Below are 18,656 nucleotides of genomic sequence, written 5' to 3' on the forward strand. Positions count from 1 at the left end.
TCAGGGAACGAAATGAATGCAGTGAATGCAGTCCAAGGGGAAACATACAAGTGGTTGGTTCTTCTCATCTTTTTTCTTTCTGTGTGCCTATCTGTCTTTTCTGTACTGCATCTTTTACTGAATTCATTCTAGGGAAAAGGCTTTCCCTCTTTACCTCCACCCTGCACATCTACCACCCTCTTTGGGCAAAATAGACTACTGACTGTAGAATCTGGGTTTTCTGAACCTGGAACATTCACAACTTAAAGAAGTAGAGAGAGAGAGAGACACACACATACAAGGGTATGCTTATTCTCCTTGCCTACCGTCACTCAGAAGTAGCAGCAGCAGCTGAAAACATTCAGGTTCTCTCATCTATTTTTTTGAAGGGCAGACAGGCTCCCTTTTTGCAAAATCATCATCCTCCTCATCATAATTCCTAAGGACTTGGGATGCCTGGTTTTTATGGTCATCTCCCACTTAGATTGCAGACAAAGGAGTAGGGTCTTGCAAGCATTTTGCAATACACACATTCCTACCCTGTTCAGGTTTACTTGGAATGAGACAGTGCTGAATGAGACTTATCTAATGTCTGTTCCAGGTAAGATGGTGGAATGCCTCATCAAAGATAGAATCTCAAAACACATAGACGAACAAGCCTTGCTGAGGGAGAATCAGCATGGCTTCTGTAAGGATCAGTCTTGCCTCACAAACCTTTTAAAATTCTTTGAAAAGGTCAACAGGCATGTGGATGCAGGAGAACCCGTGGACATTATATATCCGGGCTTTCAGAAGGCGTTCGGCATGGTCCCTCATCAAGGCTGCTGAGGAAACTCCACAGTCAGGGAATTAGCGGGCAGGTCCTCTCCTGGATTGGGAACTGGTTGGGGAAGCAGGAAGCAGAGAGGGGGTGTCAATGGGCAATTTTTACAGTGGAGAGAGGTGGAAAGTGGAGTGCCCCGAGGTTCTGTCCGGGGATCTGTACTTTTCAACCTGTTCTTAAATGACCTGGAGACAGGGTTGAGCAGCGAGGTGGCCAAGTTTGCAGATAACACCAAACTTTTCCTAGTGGTGAAAACCAGAAGTGTTTGTGAGGAGCTCCGGAAGGATCTCACCAAACTGGCAGAATGGGTAGCAACATTGGAGATGTGTTTCAATGTAAGTTAGTGTAAATTCATGCAAATTGTGGCAAAAAATCAATACATATAGGCTAATTGGTTCTGAACTGTCTGTAACAGATCAGGAGAGAGATCTTGGGGTCCTTGTGGACAGCTCGATGAAAATGTTGACACAATATGCAGCGGCAGTGAAGAGGGCTAATTCCATGCTTGGGATCATTAGGAAAGGCATTGAGAATAAGACAGCTAATATTATAATGCCATTGTACAAATCAATGGTAAGGCAACACCATTTCGTCCAGTTCTGGTTGTCACATCTCAAAAAGGATATAGAGGAGATGGAAAAATTGCAGAAGAGAGTAACCAAAATGATGACTGGGCTGGTGCACCTTCCTTATGTGGAAAGGCTACAGCGTTTGGGCCTCTTCAGCCTAGAAAAGAGGCGCCCGAGGGGGGATATGGTTGAGACATACAAAATCATGCAGGGGATGGCCAGAGTGAATACAGAGATGCTCTTTACACTCTCATATAACACCAGAACCAGGGAACATCCACGAAAGTTGAGTGTTGGGAGAGTTAGGACAGACAGAAGAAAATATCTCTTTCCCAGCATGTAATTACTTTGTGGAACTCTTTGCCACAGGAAGTTGTGGTGGCATCTTGCCTGGATGCCTTTCAGAGGGGATTGGACAAATTTCCTGAGTAAAAGTTCATTATGGGTTACAAGTCATAGTAGGTATGTGCAAGCTCTTAGTTTTAGAGGCAGGCAGATGCAGGAGAGGGCAGAAGGATGCAGGTTGTGCCTGTTGTCTTCTGTGCTCCCTGGGGCATTTGGTGGGCCGCTGTGAGATACAGGAAGCTGGACTAGATGGGCCTATGGCCTGATCCAGTGGGGCTGTTCTTATGTTCTTAAACTACAATTCCCAGGAGGCCTTGCAGGTCTCTTGTTATCTGGTGTGCTCCCTGGGGCATTTGGTGGGCCGCTGTGAGATACAGGAAGCTGGACTAGATGGGCCTTTGGCCTGATCCAGTGGGGCTGTTCTTATGTTCTTAAGTGTACATGTGCAAAGGATTTCTATCCAGTGACTCAGGATTAGCAAACTGTGTGACTTTAATTGGGGCAAATCTTAGAACTTGTACTGTTTTAGAATTGGCAACCTTTTCTTTGCAGATCTTGCTTTTAAAATCCTGCTTTTAGGAATGGTTTTGAAAAAGCTATAGTTATTGTTTAATTTGAAGGCAAATTAAACAAATACAGTACAGGAGCTTGTAAACTTTGACATCTTGCTTTTCATTTTCATAAAAGCAACAGCACTGATGCTTGGTTGGCTTGGAAAATTTCGTATCCAAAGAGATCACACATATAGAAAACAGGTTTGAGTTCAGGATGTTTTCTTTAGACTGCCCCTTATTAGCCCCCTCCCCCCCAACTTAGATCTGAGGTTGCAGAGGCTGATGGTCCACCCCTGGGGACTTCACACTAGCAGGAGCTCCTTTTTTCATCCCCTCTTTCTTACTTGGTGAATGGGAGTGGGCAGCAACAGTGGCTCTCCTTTCTCCCACCTTGAGGAAGGAGAAGGCGAGGAGAGGACCCACTACCTGGAATGAGGCTCTCTTTTGTTTATGTGGAGGGCTGGACAGCTACCTAGTCCTGCCCTTTTTCTCTGGGGAAAGAAGGGCATTTCTGCAGAACTACAGTTCCCATAGTTCTTTGGGGGAACAATGCTGGTTGAAAATCAGTCATCCCTTTCCAGACCAATGTCCTACCTATATGTTATTAGTTTACGTCTCCTGATGCAGAGAGGAAGCATACTTCAGGAGGAAAAATCCATTATGGGTTTCAAGCCATGATGTGTATGCGCAATCTCCTGATTTTAGAAATGGGCTATGTCAGAATGCCAGATGCAAGGGAGGGCACCAGGATGAGGTCTCTTGTTATCTGGTGTGCTCCCTGGGGCATTTGGTGGGCCGCTGTGAGATACAGGAAGCTGGACTAGATGGGCCTTTGGCCTGATCCAGTGGGGATGTTCTTATGTTCTTAAACTACAATTCCCAGGACGCCTTGCAGGTTTCTTGTTATCTGGTGTGCTCCCTGGGGCATTTGGTGGGCCGCTGTGAGATACAGGAAGCTGGACTAGATGGGCCTATGGCCTGATCCAGTGGGGCTGTTCTTATGTTCTTAACTACAATTCCCAGGAAGCCTTGCAGGTCTCTTGCTATCTGGTGTGCTCCCTGGGGCATTTGGTGGGCCGCTGTGAGATACAGGAAGCTGGACTAGATGGGCCTATGGCCTGATCCAGTGGGGCTATTCTTATGTTCTTAAACTACAATTCCCAGGAAGCCTTGCAGGTCTCTTGTTATCTGGTGTGCTCCCTGGGGCATTTGGTGGGCTGCTGTGAGATACAGGAAGCTGGACTAGATGGGCCTATGGCCTGATCCAGTGGGGCTATTCTTATGTTCTTATGTACTTCCACCCCCAACCTGGAATCCATCTGAAGAAGGTGACCAGACATCCTCTTTTGCCAAGACATGTCTTATTTTTTAGCCTTGTGTCCTGGAAGAGAATTTAAATATCCTCCTTTTCCCATGAGTGGAACCCTGCAGGCAGTGCATAGCCTTGTTGTAATTAACAACTTATATGTAATATAGTTTTAAATTTTATAATAAGGTATATAGTGTTTAAATTAACCACATGAAATCAATATACATGTTAAAGGAGATTAGGACTGATTATGTTTATTTTTATGGTTTTTTATCTATGCCTAATAAAGACTTATTAATTCAATATACATGTTTTTATATTTTTTTGTCATGCCCTACATTTTTCTTGAAAGTCCTACATTTTGGGGTGCTTTGTCCTCTTTTGCAGTTATGACATCTGATCACTCTGCACCTGGCCCTCCAGAAGTTCTTTATTTTTATAATGATGAACATTAAGATATTTCACTTTGGCAAAAAAAGAAGAAAAAAAATCACAATGTGGTTTCTGTAGCCCAATGACTGAAATTAATGATTCCCTGACCCAAAGGACCACATGAGAGAGGCCCAGCAACAACACTGGGAGAAACACAGTGCTGGAAGTGCTATGCATAGTTGCCCCTTGCTCAGGGCAAACACTCTGTACATGCTCAGCTGCAATCTTCTTGCCATTGATTTCTCATCCCAGCATTGATTTATTTACATATTTAAAACCCTCAAGGTCACCTGCAATCACATAATTTCAAAGTGTAGTCAATAACGATTACAGCTGATTTGAAATGGTGGATGGTCCCAGCATCCTTGGAAATATTTCAAGTGGGGTATACCTCTCCAAAGGCACATGGCTGCTGCATTGGTGCCCCAAGGGTACAGCCCCCCTTTGAGATGCTTGTGTGTCTGGACAGGGGAAGAGGCTTTTGTTGCTAGCATGATTCTAATGTCTCTTTTTCTCTCCTTCCCACCCCTTCTGTTCCTCCTTCTTTTCTTCAATGCTCCTTTACTGCTCTGGGAACATGAACCCTTCATGATGCTCCATGTGTTTGTGCCACCTTCTTGCCTCTCTCTCTCGGTGATTCCCCCATTCTCCCTGCGCCCATCTCCTGCTGTGCCTGTTTTTTCTATGTGCTTTGAATTCCGGCCCTGCCCCTACGGGCTTCTTGGCTGTCCTCATTCCTGATGCATAATGTACTTTGCCCCAGGTGTGTGATGTTCTCTCTTTAATTGCCTTGCCCACTTTCTCTGCTTCCTCTCTTGCCCACTCTCACGCATGCTCGCCGCACGCTTCTCTGGCGCACAGAGCATGCCTCTTAGTCCAGCGAGCAGCAAACATGAGACTCCGGATCAGCAGCATCAGCAGCAGGAAGAGGAGGAGAAAGAGCAGCCTCCGCCTCAGCACCAGCCCTCCGTTGTCAACGGTGATCCAGGGGAGAGCACAGAAGGCAGCCTCAAAGAGGAGACCCTGTATGATACCATCAAGCCCCCCAGCGCCAGCACTGGCCCTTGCCTCGACAAGCTGGCATCCCTGCCAGGGCGGATGGACGAGCCGGCTCCCAATGCCCTTGTCGTTCGCATCGGAATCCCAGACCTTCAGCAAACGGTGAGTGAGCCAGTGCCAGGCAGTTGCTGTGCCCCGCTTGCCCACCTGCACCTGCTGCAGCAGCAGGGCTACCGTTCTTTGTCCCTTTGGTCCCGACCGGGGAGGGAGCTGGGGGAGGGGGCAGACTCTCGGGAGGGGGAATGTGACAGCTGCCTATGCAATGGCTGGCTAAACTTTTACAGCAATTGCAGTCGCGTGGCGGGAGTGGGGGAATGACCATTCCCACTTAGGGTTTTTGGCTCTACCCTGGCAGGGGGCACCTTCAACCCTGCAATTACCCTGCTTGCTATGCAGGATGCTGCCCTGCAGTTTGGGAAAGGGGGATGCCCCTCACCCAGACTGGGTGCTTGGTGATGAAGGAATTCTGGGGTGGGGCTGGAGCATGGGCTCTTCCCAGAGTACCTAACTGTATCTGTCTGGCTGAGGAAGAGCTGCAAGATCATGGTGGAACATCCCACCCTGGGGCAGGCAGGATAACACCCTGCTGGGAACGACTGAGGAAGAGCTGCTGAGATCATGGTAGAATATCCCACCCTAGGACAAGTAGGATAACACCCAACTGGAATGGAGCACTCCTGCCAGGATGGCAGCAGGCACCTCCACTTCATCTGTGCCAGCAAAGCTGCAGTGAAATTGAGAGAGGCTTTGGCTGGGCAGTGTGTGTGTGGGTGTCTGTGTGCCTCAGCAGGAGTTCCTGAACGAGGAACAAAGTTTGGTGTGTAAGTCACCTCTTTACATCCAAGCAGACCAAGCATCCAAGCAGACCTAGGGCGGGGCAAACTGAGCAGATGCTCTGAGCGCTGACCCTCTAGGGGCGCCTCCACCAGCCTCACCCCCTCCCCACCCATTTTTCCTTTTCTTAAAGGACAAGGGAAGCACATGATCTCTGCTGGAAAAGCAGAAAAATACTCACAGGTCCTCTAGGCACCCCCTGCATTCTTCTCCTCTCCTTCAGCCTTGACCAATCCCAGGACGCCCAGGGGGTGAGGTTGCACGTGGAGGGGAAGAAGCAAGCAGGTGGCGGTTGTGTGAGGTGCATGAGGGAGGGAGGCTGTACAGAATGGCCTGTGGCTGGGGCGGGGGATTGTTCCACAGGCACTCAGGACTCTCCGCTGGCTATCAGCCAAGCAGCTGACCTGCTTCTACAGCCCTAACCCCCTCAGTCAATTTCTGTCAACTCAGAAGGAAGTCCCATTGTGTTCAATGGGTTTTACTCCCAGGTAACTACATAAAGCAGAGGTATTAAATCTGTGTAAATAATCCCTCAACTGTTACCCTGCAGATGCCTGATCTTGGAAACTAAGCAGGGTCAGACTTGGTTAGTACTTGGATGGGAGACCACCTGGGAATACCAGGTGCTGTAGGCTTCTACCATAGTCTACCATAGTCTTTCGAGGCTGAAGGTTGCCGACCATTAAATCTGTGCATGGGGCCTCCCTAGGGAGGCATGACTAGCTCCCAGGGGTGTCATGAGGCATCTGGGGGAGAGGTGGCTGTAGCTGCTCAGTGCAGCTCAGCTGCCTCCCTTCTTGTTGCTCTTCTGTGGCTATGAACGAGGTGAGTGGGGCAGTGTGAGGTGGGGAGGACTGTGAAACATGGTGGGGGGGAGGTTGGAGAGGGAAGGCTGACTGGGCAGCGGCCACATCTCTTCAGAACAGGACGCGCTCCTGGCAGGCTTCAAACTGGGAGGGAAGAGTAAGTACATCACTTTCCTCTGCTTGGGAAGGAGGAAGCTCAGCCTGCTCTTAGTGGGGGGGATCTCCAAATGCCCCAGCCTGCATTCCTCCGTCTTGCCTGGGGGGAATAGGGGCGGCATCTGCATGTTGGGGTGTATGTGTGTGAGCATGCCCCCATCTACTTTGGGGTGAGTTGTGATCTTGCTCTGTGTGGCTGCAATCCTATCCACGCTTTCTTGGGAGTAAGCCCCATTGACTCAAATGGGACTTACTTCTGAGTAGACCTACATAGGCTTGGGGTCTGTGTCGGGTTAACCAAGGATCTTCACCTTTCTCTTTTTCCTCCCCCTTCAGAAAAGAAAAAAAAAGCCACTCTTGATGGCTTTGTCTCCAAAAATTGATTAAAAAATAAAAATACCTATTCCTTTTCAGCCACCCCCTTTTTCCTCTGCTTCTAACATATTTGAAGAAGCTTTTATTATTCCCCTTAATGTTGCTGGCCATGCGTTCCTCATAGTCTTGCTTGGCCTCCTGTATCACTGTCTTTTGCCAAAGTTTATGTTCCTTTTTATTCTCCTCATTAGGGCAAGACTTCCATTTACGGAAGGAAGTTTCCTTGCCCTTCATAGCCTCTCTAACTTGGCTGGTCAGCCATGCGGGCACCCTCTTGGATTTAGTGGAACCCTTCTTTCTTTGGGGTATACACCTCTGCTGCGCCTCTATTACTGTTGTTTTAAGCAGCCTCCATGCACTCTGGAGAGATTGGAATCTTTTTACCTTCCCTTTCAACCACTTTCTAACCAGCCTCCTCATTTGAGGGAAGTCCGCCCGTCAGAAGTCAACGGTTTTTGTTAGAGATTTGCCTGGTATTCTTCCCCCAACGTGCACGTCAAAACAGATCGCAGCATGATCACTGTTCCCCAATGGCTCAGTAACATTGACATCTCTAACCAGGTCCTGTGTACTGCACAATATTAAATCCAGAGTCACCTGCCCTCAGGTGGGCTCCGTGACTAGCTGCTCTAAGCCACAGTCATTTAGCACATCAATAAATCCGGTTTCCTTATCATGACCAGAACACAAATTGACCCAGTCAATATGAGGATAATTGAAGTTCCCCATGATTACAACCCTGTCCCTCCTTGTCACCTCCCTGATCTGTTTCCTCATTTCAAGGTCCCCATCCGATTTCTGGTCTGGAGGAAGATAGCATGCCCCCAGTATTACATCGCTGCACAAGCCTGGTAATTTAACCCACAGAGATTCTACGGTGGAGTTGGACCCACCTTCAATCTCTACTTTGCTGGATTCTATCCCTTCCTTAACATAAATGGCCACCCCACATCCAACACGCCCCTGCCTGTCCCTCCTGTAGAGTTTATAGCCCGGGATTGCGGTATCCTACTGATTCTCCGCATTCCACCAGGTTTCCGTTATGCCCACTATGTCAATGTTTTCCCTTGTCACCAGACATTCCAGTTCTCCCACCTTTGCTCGTAGACTTCGGGCATTCGCATAAAAGCATTTGTACACGGAATGCCCCAGGATGGGCTGCTTATTCGCTCCTTTGTCCCTGCATCCTCTCATTGTGCCAAACCGTCTATCACATCCCTTCACACTACCATTCCCAATTTCTTCTCCTACTCTGCCTTTGTCTTGTTGTTCTCTAACCTCCCCGTCCCGAACCGGATGTCCCTCGGCTCCTGTCGGCCTTCCCCCAGGGATCAGTTTAAAAACTGCTCTGCCACCTTTTTAATGTTATGCTCCAGCAGTCTGGTTCTTCTGGTTCAAGTGGAGCCCGTCCTTCTTGTACAGGCCCCGCTTGTCCCAAAACGTTCCCCAGTGTCTAACGAATCTAAACCCCTCCTCCCTACACCACCGTCTCATCCACGCATTGAGACCCCTGATCTCCGCCTGCCTAGCTGGCCCTGCGCGTGGAACAGGTAGCACTTCCGAGAACGCTACCTTTGAGGTCCTGGCTTTCAGCTTCCTGCCTAAAAGCCTAAATTTGGCCTCCAGGACCTCCCAGCTACTCTTGCCCACGTCGTTGGTGCCGACATGCACCACAACCACTACCTCTCCCCCAGCACTGTCTACCAGCCTGTCTAGACGAGAGGTGATGTCCGCAACCTTCGCACCAGGCAGGCAAGTCACCATGCGGTCCTCACATCCGTCGCAAACCCCCCTCTCTATGTTTCTAATAATCGAATCCCCCACTACAAGAAGCCCCCGACCCCCCTCCCGCCAAGGAGTATCCTGAGTGCGTTCGGATACGGGCCCGTCCCCTGGAGAAGGGGTCCCCCCCTAGGGGATTGTTTCCCTCCTCTCCAGGATGACGTCCTCCAGCCCCGAGACTTCCCACCCGGGCAGCTGAGGAGCTGCACACCTGAGGTTGGGATGAAGCCTGATCGTCCCAGAAGTCTCCCCACGGTCCTCCTCTGCCTGCCTGCGCTTCTCCAGGTCGGCCACCAAGGCTTCAAGGGAGCGGATGCGTTCCCTGAGACCCTGGAGCTCCTTGCACCGAGGACACACCCATGACTTATGCCCCAGAGGCATATAATCATACATGTGGCACTCGATGCAGAACACTGGATAGCCCCCACCCTGCTGCTGGCTGTCTGACTGCATAGCTTCTTTGTTGTTGTTTTATTTAGGGGTACTTTTAAAAACTCTACACTGGTTAGCAGCCCTCTTCTCTAGGCAAGAGGAAGGGCAGTGTATGGGGCCCTGGCCTCCTCGCCCTGCTGCTGAACTCGCCCAGATGCTAAACTCTCGGTTTACCTGGCACTTGGGGTCCCAGAGGCACTTGGGGTTCCCAGAGGCCACACGCGTCTGGAGAGAGCCTCACGCGATGGCAGGCCTAGCTTTATACTCCTGGCTGGCTCCTCCTCCCTCCTTCCTTCCTGATTGAAAGGGGGCTGGCCTTCCCAGGTGAGTTTACAAAAGCTCAGGAAGACAAAAGGCTGCTGATGGTTGTAACCTACTCTGCAGGCTCCTGAATGGAGTGCTTGGATTAGCCTAATGGGGCTCTTATCACCTCCTAAAGGTGGTGATGCTGAATTTCTAAAATGGACTATGCCTGGGTGGCTGGGAATTGGCCCTTCCTAGGTTCTTTCCCTCCTAGTTCTGTTCTCTTAGGCTGGACTGTTTTGTAACCTCAAGCTAGTTTTTATTTGAGTTTGTTTAATTATTTATTGCTCTCTAGATCCTGTGTCCTGTGTCCCAATTTACTGACCTGTTTAGGTTATGTTCTAACTTAGATTAAGTTTAACTTGGGTTACTTATAGGTTTAATTTAAAACAAAGTAGAAAGACCTGCTTTCCACTTTATCCTCCTCCTTTCCTTCGATTAGGTGCTAACTTAGGTGCAGCTAACTTTCAACTTTGATTTAAGTGCCTGACCCTTGGGCTCTTACTCACGAGTAGGACTCTGCTGCTGCTCAGAGTAGACCTATGTACCTCCCTTAGGTGCTAACTCTCAACTTTGATTTAAGGTTGACTTAAAGTTAAAGTTAAGGTTAGAAGACAGGGAGTTAGAAAGACAACGAGTTAGAAAGAGTACACTTACCCTCTCATCGTCTTCCTCCTCTCCTTCTCCAAAACTCAGAGGTCTACTTGCCTTCTCCTCGCCCAGATGATAAACTCTCGGTTTACCTGGCACTTAGTTCCCAGAGGCACTTGGGGTCTCGGAGGCCACACGCGTCTGGAGTCTTGCTAGAGACTGGCCACTGCATATTACCACCGCCCCCCATCAACGTTGGTGAAACATTGTGGTGCAGTCCATGTGTGCATCCTGGTGGACTTGATCCTCCAACCAATTGGAGTTTGACACCCTCATTGGGGTACTGTACAAACAAAGCAGGCATGTTATGGGCTGGTGGAGGGGCTAAGGCAGAATGCCAAGTGCCAGTGGTGTACCTAGGGGGTCAATGGGTAAAAGTGACCACAAGCAGCATGGCTGGGGGGTTTGTTAACCCCACCCTAGCCATGTTGTTTAAATGCTCTATGGGGGCACCTCCAGCTGTGTCCATAGGTGTTACAGTGGTGGCCAGGACTTCGTTTAACATCAAAGCCTTACATTTACTGGTGAAACAGGCTCCCCACTCCCCATGGTTTGGATTTGAACTGGGTCTTTCAATGAACCCTGGAACTTGATTTCTGGGCCAGGTCATACTCCTTAAATTGCCTGGCTACTAAATAGTGCTAAAAAGGCTCCATGTATCTGGTAGGAAGGGGATGGTATGAGTAACAGCTGCTCTAAGCCACCAAACCTTTCTTCTCAAAAGTAAACTGCTACCCGAGTTCTAAGGGGGTTTACTGTTCAAGTATGCAAACACCTGATGAATTGAGACAATGGAAACCTTACAGAACTGGGATCCTGCATTCTTGCTTAACTACTAGTTTTTGGTTAGCTCCCTATTGTAGTGCAATGTCCTCTGCAATGCTTTCTGTTGTATCAGGTGGAGGTGTTGGAAGCTGCTGTGGCCCACTTGTTGACAATTGGGCAGAGTCTAGTGCCTGATGGGGTATGTGGAGGGCTGGAGTGTGAGAGATGGGGGGGGAGGGTTCTGCGAGGCCCTCCAGCAGCACCAGAACAGAGCAGAATTATGGGTTGCTGTACTCTGATAAGGTTCTGGGAGCCCATCACAAGTCTACAGAGGGTCTGAAGCCTCTCTGAGACCACAGGTTGGTGCTGTGGGTTATAGCAGCTTCCTTGGAGTGCTTTTGGTAGGTGGAAGAGATCATGACACTCCAAACCTCACAGGCCGAAACTCTACAGGTTCAGAGACTGACACTAGCCCAGATATTGCTATGATTTGCATGCTGGCATAGGTAGTGCAGAGTTGCACCCAAAGACTTATTTTTGGGGGGTGGCTCGGTTTTGCTTGAGATTGAACTAACTGGATCTAGGAAAGACTGTCCCATCTGGTAAGAAGGGCCAGGGAGCCTGGGGGAGGGGGCGTCTTCTGCTTGGTCTTATGTGAATGATTTGTCTTGTGCTGTTTGTGCTGTCCATGTTTTTCAACAATATACTTGCTTGTGGAGTACTGCAAAGTTGATTGTATGGTGAAGGGCTGATTAGATAGCTGTGATAGCTCAGTGAAATCTCATTCAGAATCAAATTCTCCTGAGTTTGAGAGATTGGGCACAAATAGGCAGAAAAGACCATGGTGCCAGGCTACTGCATGCATAAGAACCTGAGAAGAGCCTTGCTGGATCATATCAAAGGCTATCTAGTCCAGCTTCCTGTATCTCACAGTGGCCCATTAGATGCCTCAGGGAGCACATGAAACAACAAGATACCTGTATCCCCCACAAGCAAGGGAGTACCCTTGCAGTGGTCCTTCTGAGGTAGCCTACTTGCAAGCTCAAAAGCATTTTGAACAAATGCTTGAAACTCTTGTGTTCACAATCAGGGTGGAAATTTGTTTCACTCACATTGGTTAAATTGAGATCCTAAAGTATGTTAGTAATTGTGACAATGGAACTAAATGATGATGATTATTCTGGATCAGTCAGTGCCACAAGTGCTGCATGTTTTGGGTCTACATAAGCAACTTTGCTCTTTGAGCCACTATCTGCGCTAGAGACTGGTTGCCTGCTGGGTGTTGCCCACTAAGCTGCTTTGGCAAACAGATGTAGCTATCCTGGGAACCAGGGCCTTTACAAGCTCCTGTGGAGCCACTGCCAGCACCCTGGCAACAGCCAAGCATGCACAAGGGAATCCTTTTAGGAATGCCAAATGTCAGTCATGCTGAAGGAAGAGACTCTGGATCCTGGAAAACCAGGAGGCAGAAGTGGAGATGTGGAGGATTGTGCTGCATGGTGGATGGGCAAAGGGAGGAGAGAAGTGGGTTTTTAATGCAGGCAGGAATGTGGCTGGCCATCCTAGCCACTCAGTCAGAGAGGACAGAAAGGTGGCAGGCTTAGCACAGAATGTGCTTCACTCTTTTGTGCAAAAAGTTTACCAATGTTCCGAACAGCTATCCAACTTGTGTCCCTGCTGTCTTCTGTCTTCTGTTGTGTCTCTTGATTAAGAGGAGGTAAGGTCAGAGAGGTGACTCACACAGTGAAACATCAGAACTTGTGGGTGGTGGAAATATCCATTTTGCCTCTGCACCAGAAGGGAAGCAGAATTATCAAGTCACCTTCATTCTAGCAAAATGAGCCACCTTCAGAGGAGACTGCTTGGAAGAAGCTAAGGGCTGAGCAGTGACTTACAAAAGTACAGTGGGCAGCCTCTGCCATGAGTAGGAGCTATGGTCTTCCAGGAGCCTTTCTTTGTTTCATTCATTCATTGTTCCATGCACTAATAGTTGTCTGACACAGAGAGAAGGAGAACATAAGAACAGCCCCACTGGATCAGGCCATAGGCCCATCTAGTCCAGCTTCCTGTATCTCACAGCGGCCCACCAAATGCCCCAGGGAGCACACTAGATAACAAGAAGACCTGCAAGGCCTCCTGGGAATTGTAGTTTAAGAACATAAGAACAGCCCCACTGGATCAGGTCATAGGCCCATCTAGTCCAGCTTCCTGTATCTCACAGCGGCCCACCAAATGCCCCAGGGAGCACACCAGATAACAAGAGACCTGCAAGGCCTCCTGGGAATTGTAGTTTAAGAACATAAGAACAGCCCCACTGGATCAGGCCATAGGCCCATCTAGTCCAGCTTCCTGCATCTCAGTGGCCCACCAAATGCCCCAGGGAGCACACCAGATAACCTCATCCTGGTGCCCTCCCTTGCATTGGCATTCTGACATAACCCATTTCTAAAATCAGGAGGTTGTGCATACACATCATGGCTTGTACCCCGTAATGGATTTTTCCTCCAGAAACTTGTCCAATCCCCTTTTAAAGGCGTCCAGGCCAGATGCCGTCACCATATCCTGTGGCAATGAGTTCCACAGATCAACCTTGATTGAACTTTGATTGAAGAGAGACCCCACTTGTTAGACTAAGGATGTGGGAAGATATTTTGGGGGCAGGGGCTGTCTAAGGCACGAAACAAACCCAGAAACAGCTGTGCATGGGATGATAGAAAGCCATTTGTGGATCTTGGTAGGTTGTCAAGGGCATGATGGGAGATGATGGAGGAGAGCTGGTTGAAGTGGAGCAGTGCTATCTTAAAAGTAGCCAGAAGCCATTGTGGAGACTTTACTCAAGTATAGGACAAGGGCAAGACCCCAAGGTATCTTTTGGGACCCATGTAGGATGGCATAGCTTATCTATAGTAGAGCCTTCTTTTCCTCAGAAAGGTTCAAGGGATGGTGGGTTAAATCTGAAAGCAGACCCAAATGTGTCCCTGTGCTGGCTATGTTGGGCTCATTCCTAAACATTAGGTGCTGCTCATGTGGTGGCATCAAACATTCTATTGATCAGGATAGCAAATCATGAAATGAAATCATGATCATGACTCCTCCAGAGCAAATGAAGGTTTATTCCCTCAGGTGTTTTGAATGGAAACAATTTAGGCTCCGTGGAAAAAACAGGGCTGCTGTGAGTGGTGTGTGCACTTTGGGGTTCCTTTCAACTTTCCTGCACCGTCTCTGCCCACCCCAATGCCCCGCAGCAGTGTGGAATGTGCAGTGTCGTCTGCAAACTTAGCCACTTCACTGCTCAACCCTGTCTCTAGGTCATTTATGAGGAGGTTGAAAAGCACCGGTCCCAGGACAGATCCTTGGGGCACACCGCTTTTCACCTCTCTCCATTGTGAAAATTGCCCATTGACACCCACTCTCTGCTTCCTGGCCTCCAACCAGTTCTCAATCCATGAGAGGACCTGTCCTCTAATTCCCTGACTGTGTAGTTTTTTCAGTAGCCTTTGGTGAGGGACCGTGTCAAACGCCTTCTAAAAGTACACTAGAATCCAGTGTACCTAGCTTTTATGGTGGTTGCGTGTAAAGAGTATTTGGTGCATCCGAGGAAATTAGAAAAAGGAAGGGGGTTGTAGGGAAGGATTTTAGGGGTCCCTGCTATGCCAATCCCAGCTGCTAACTAAAGATGGGAAGAGAAGGGGAGAAAAAGGGGGGAAGAAGGGAAAGAATTCCAGGCGCAAGATAGTTACCTGTCCTGTAGAGCAGTTGGATGGGGGGGGAGAGTCCTGCGAATAGGACCCTCTGACACAACACAGATGTGCTGGTCCTTGGAAAGAGAGCCAGAGAGAGCATGTGGGAGGAAGCCCTCTCTTAAAAAGGGTATTCAGACAGAGCTGAGCCGGATTATAGCTTGCTTACTACCACCCAGCAGGGTGCTTGGAGTGTGTAAAACATTGAAAGGATCAGTTATCAGCAAAATTCAATGGGGTCAATGGCTGGCTTACTTACACAATACAATGAATCAGCAACCCAAGAAGGCAGTTAAACAGTGATTGGGTTGAAACAATACAATGAATACAGTAATGTAGGAGACACTTAAACAATGATTTAAGATGCCAGACTTCCTCCCAAAATTTGTGACCATGAGGAGGTGGTGGTTGTGTAACCATGAGCCTGCGACTTGACCACAGTTTTGGAAATGTGGCCTGTGTGAGAAGTTTGGCCAGCATGATATTTTAGTCCATAGTAACATAACCAGATATAGAGAGAAAATCACAACTAAAAGGAAAAATGGGATTTTCACGTAACACTATAGGCCAGTCAGCCTAACATCTATACCGGGTAAGATGGTGGAATGCCTCATCAAAGATAGGATCTCAAAACACATAGACGAACAGGCCTTGCTGAGGGAGAATCAGCATGGCTTCTGTAAGGGTAAGTCTTGCCTCACGAACCTTATAGAATTCTTTGAAAAGGTCAACAGGCATGTGGATGCGGGAGAACCTGTGGATATTATATATCTGGACTTTCAGAAGGCGTTTGACACGGTCCCTCACCAAAGGCTACTGAAAAAACTCCACAGTCAGGGAATTAGAGGACAGGTAGGGCCAAACTTTTCTGAGTGGTGAAGACCAGAAGTGATTGTGAGGAGCTCCAGAAGGATCTCTCCAGACTGGCAGAATGGGCAGCAAAATGGCAGATGCGCTTCAATGTCAGTAAGTGTAAAGTCATGCACATTGGGGCAAAAAATCAAAACTTCACATACAGGCTGATGGGTTCTGAGCTGTCTGTGACAGATCAGGAGAGAGATCTTGGGGTGGTGGTGGACAGGTCGATGAAAGTGTCAACCCAATGTGCGGCGGCAGTGAAGAAGGCCAATTCTATGCTTGGGATCATTAGAAAGGGTATTGAGAACAAAACGGCTAGTATTATAATGCCGTTGTACAAATCAATGGTAAGGCCACACCTGGAGTATTGTGTCCAGTTCTGGTCGCCGCATCTCAAAAAAGACATAGTGGAAATGGAAAAGGTGCAAAAGAGAGCGACTAAGATGATTACGCAGCTAAGGCACCTTCCTTATGAGGAATGTTTCTGGAGGAAAAATCCATTATGGGGTACAAGCCATGATGTGTATGCATAACCTCCTGATTTTAGAAATGGGTTATGTCAGAATGCCAGATGCAAGGGAGGGCACCAGGATGAGGTCTCTTGTTATCTGGTGTGCTCCCTGGGGCATTTGGTGGGCCGCTGTGAGATACAGGAAGCTGGACTAGATGGGCCTACGGCCTGATCCAGTGGGGCTGTTCTTATGTTCTTATGTTCTTAGTATTAGGACCAAGAAACATACACTTATAATTTCTCCATGTGCATTATGTTTACCTTTGTGCTTTTGTAATAAAACTATAATCTTTCCTGCTTCTGAAATATTTGAAGAAGCTTTTATTATTCCCCTTAATGTTGCTGGCCATGTGTTCCTTATAGTCTTGCTTGGCCTCCTGTATCACTGTCTTACATTTCTTTTGCCACAGTTTATGTTCCTTTTTATTCTTCTCATTAGGGCAAGACTTCCAATTACGGAAGAAAGCTTCATTGCCCTTCTTGGCCTCTCTAACTTGGCTCGTTAGCCATGTGGGCACCTCCTGGACTTAGTGGAGCCGTTCTTCCTTTGCGGTATACACTTCCGCTGGGCCTCTATTACTGTTGATTTGAGCAACATCCGTGCTCTCTGTAGAGACTGAACTCTTTTTACCTTCCCTTTCAACCTCCTTCTAACCAGCCTCTTCATTTGAGGGAAACCCGCTCATTGGAAGTCAAGAGTTTTTTTGAGAGAGTTGCCCTTCCCCCGACGTGCATGTTGAAACGGATCGCAGCATGATCACGCAGCATGTTCCCCAATGGCTCAGTAACATTGACATCTCTAACCAGGTCCTGTGTACTGCACAATATTAAATCTAGAGTCACCTGTTCCCTGGTGGGCTCCATGACTAGCTGCTCTAAGGCACAGTCACTTAGCATGTCAATGAATCTGGTCTCCTTTTCATGACCAGAACGCAAATTGATGCAGTCAATATGAGGATAATTGAAGTCCCCCATGATTACAACCCTGTCCCTCCTTGTCACCTCCCTGATCTGTTTCCTCATTTCAAGGTCCCCTTCCGGTTTCTGGTCTAGAGGACGATAGCACGCCCCCAGTATTACATCGCACCTCAGGCTTGGTAATTTAACCCACAGAGATTCTATGGAGTCGGACCCGCCTTCAGTCTCTACTTTGCTGGATTCTATCCCTTCCTTAACGTAAACGGCCACCCCACCTCCAACACTCCCCTGCCTGTCCCTCCTGTAGAGTTTATAGCCCGGGATTGCAGTATCCCACTGATTCTCCGCATTCCACCAGGTTTCCGTTATGCCCACTATGTCAATGTTTTCCCTTGTCACCAGACATTCCAGTTCTCCCATCTTTGCTCCGAGACTTTGGGCATTTGCATAAAAGCATTTGTACATGGAATGCCCCAGGATGGGCTGCTTATTCGCTCCTTTGTCCCTGCATCCTCTCACTGTGCCAAACCATCTATCACATCCCATCCTGCTACCATTCCCAATTTCTTCTCCTACTCTGCCTTTACCTTGTTGTTCTCTAATCTCCCCATCCCCAAAACGGATGCCCCTTGGCTTCTGTCGGCTTTCCCCCAGGGATCTGTTTAAAAGCTGCTCTGCCATCTTTTTAATGTTATGTGCCAGCAGTCTGGTTCCATTCTGGTTGAGACCCCTGATCTCCGCATTGACCCCTGATCTCCTGCTTTGAGACCCCTGATCTCCGCCTGCCTAGCTGGCCCTACGTGTAGAACAGGTAGCATTTCCAAGAACGCTACCTTTGAGGTCCTGGCTTTCAGCTTCCTACCTAATAGCCTAAATTTGGCCTCCAGGACCTCCTGGCTACACGTGCCCACATCATTGGTGCTGACATGCACCACAACTGCTACCTCCTTCCCAGCACTGTCTACCAGCCTATCTAGACGAGAAGTGATGTCCACAACCTTCGCACCAGGCAGGCAAGTTGCCATGCGGTCCTCACATCCATCGCAACCCCCCCTCTATGTTTCTAATAAGCGAACCCCCCACTACAAGAAGCCCCCGCCCCCCTTCTGCCGAGGCGTATCCTGAGTGCGTTCGGATACTGGCCCATCCCCTGGAGAAGGGGTCCCCCCCCAGGGGATTGTTTCCCTCCTCTCCAGGATGACATCCTCCAGCCCTGAGACTTTCCACCCGGGCAGCCGAGGAGCTGCACACCTGAGGTTGGGACGAAGCCTGATCGTCCCCGGAAGTCTCCCCACGGTCCTCCTCTGCCTGCCTGCGCTTCTCCAGGTCAGCCACCAAGGCTTCAAGGGAGCAGACGCATTCCCTGAGTCCCTGGAGCTCCTTGCACTGAGGACACACCCATGACTTATGCCCCAGAGGCATATAGTCATACATGTTGCACTCGATGCAAAACAC

At 48.7% G+C, this 18,656-nt stretch overlaps 1 protein-coding gene across 3 annotated transcripts in view; it reads left to right on the forward strand.

Annotated features, from left to right (window-relative positions):
- Nucleotides 1-5,020: 5,020 nt before the first annotated feature.
- Nucleotides 5,021-18,656, forward strand: part of SHANK3 (SH3 and multiple ankyrin repeat domains 3) — a 297,280-nt gene continuing 283,644 nt past the window's right edge. For all 3 annotated transcript variants that reach the window (XM_066634645.1, XM_066634644.1, XM_066634647.1), the window contains exon 1: nt 5,021-5,172. In XM_066634645.1, the coding sequence (XP_066490742.1) occupies nt 5,110-5,172 (63 nt within the window). In that variant the 5' untranslated portion in view covers nt 5,021-5,109. The remainder of the gene's footprint in view (nt 5,173-18,656) is intronic.

Source organism: Tiliqua scincoides, chromosome 7, assembly GCF_035046505.1.
Source record: "Tiliqua scincoides isolate rTilSci1 chromosome 7, rTilSci1.hap2, whole genome shotgun sequence".
NCBI classification, from domain to species: Eukaryota; Metazoa; Chordata; class Lepidosauria; order Squamata; family Scincidae; genus Tiliqua; species Tiliqua scincoides.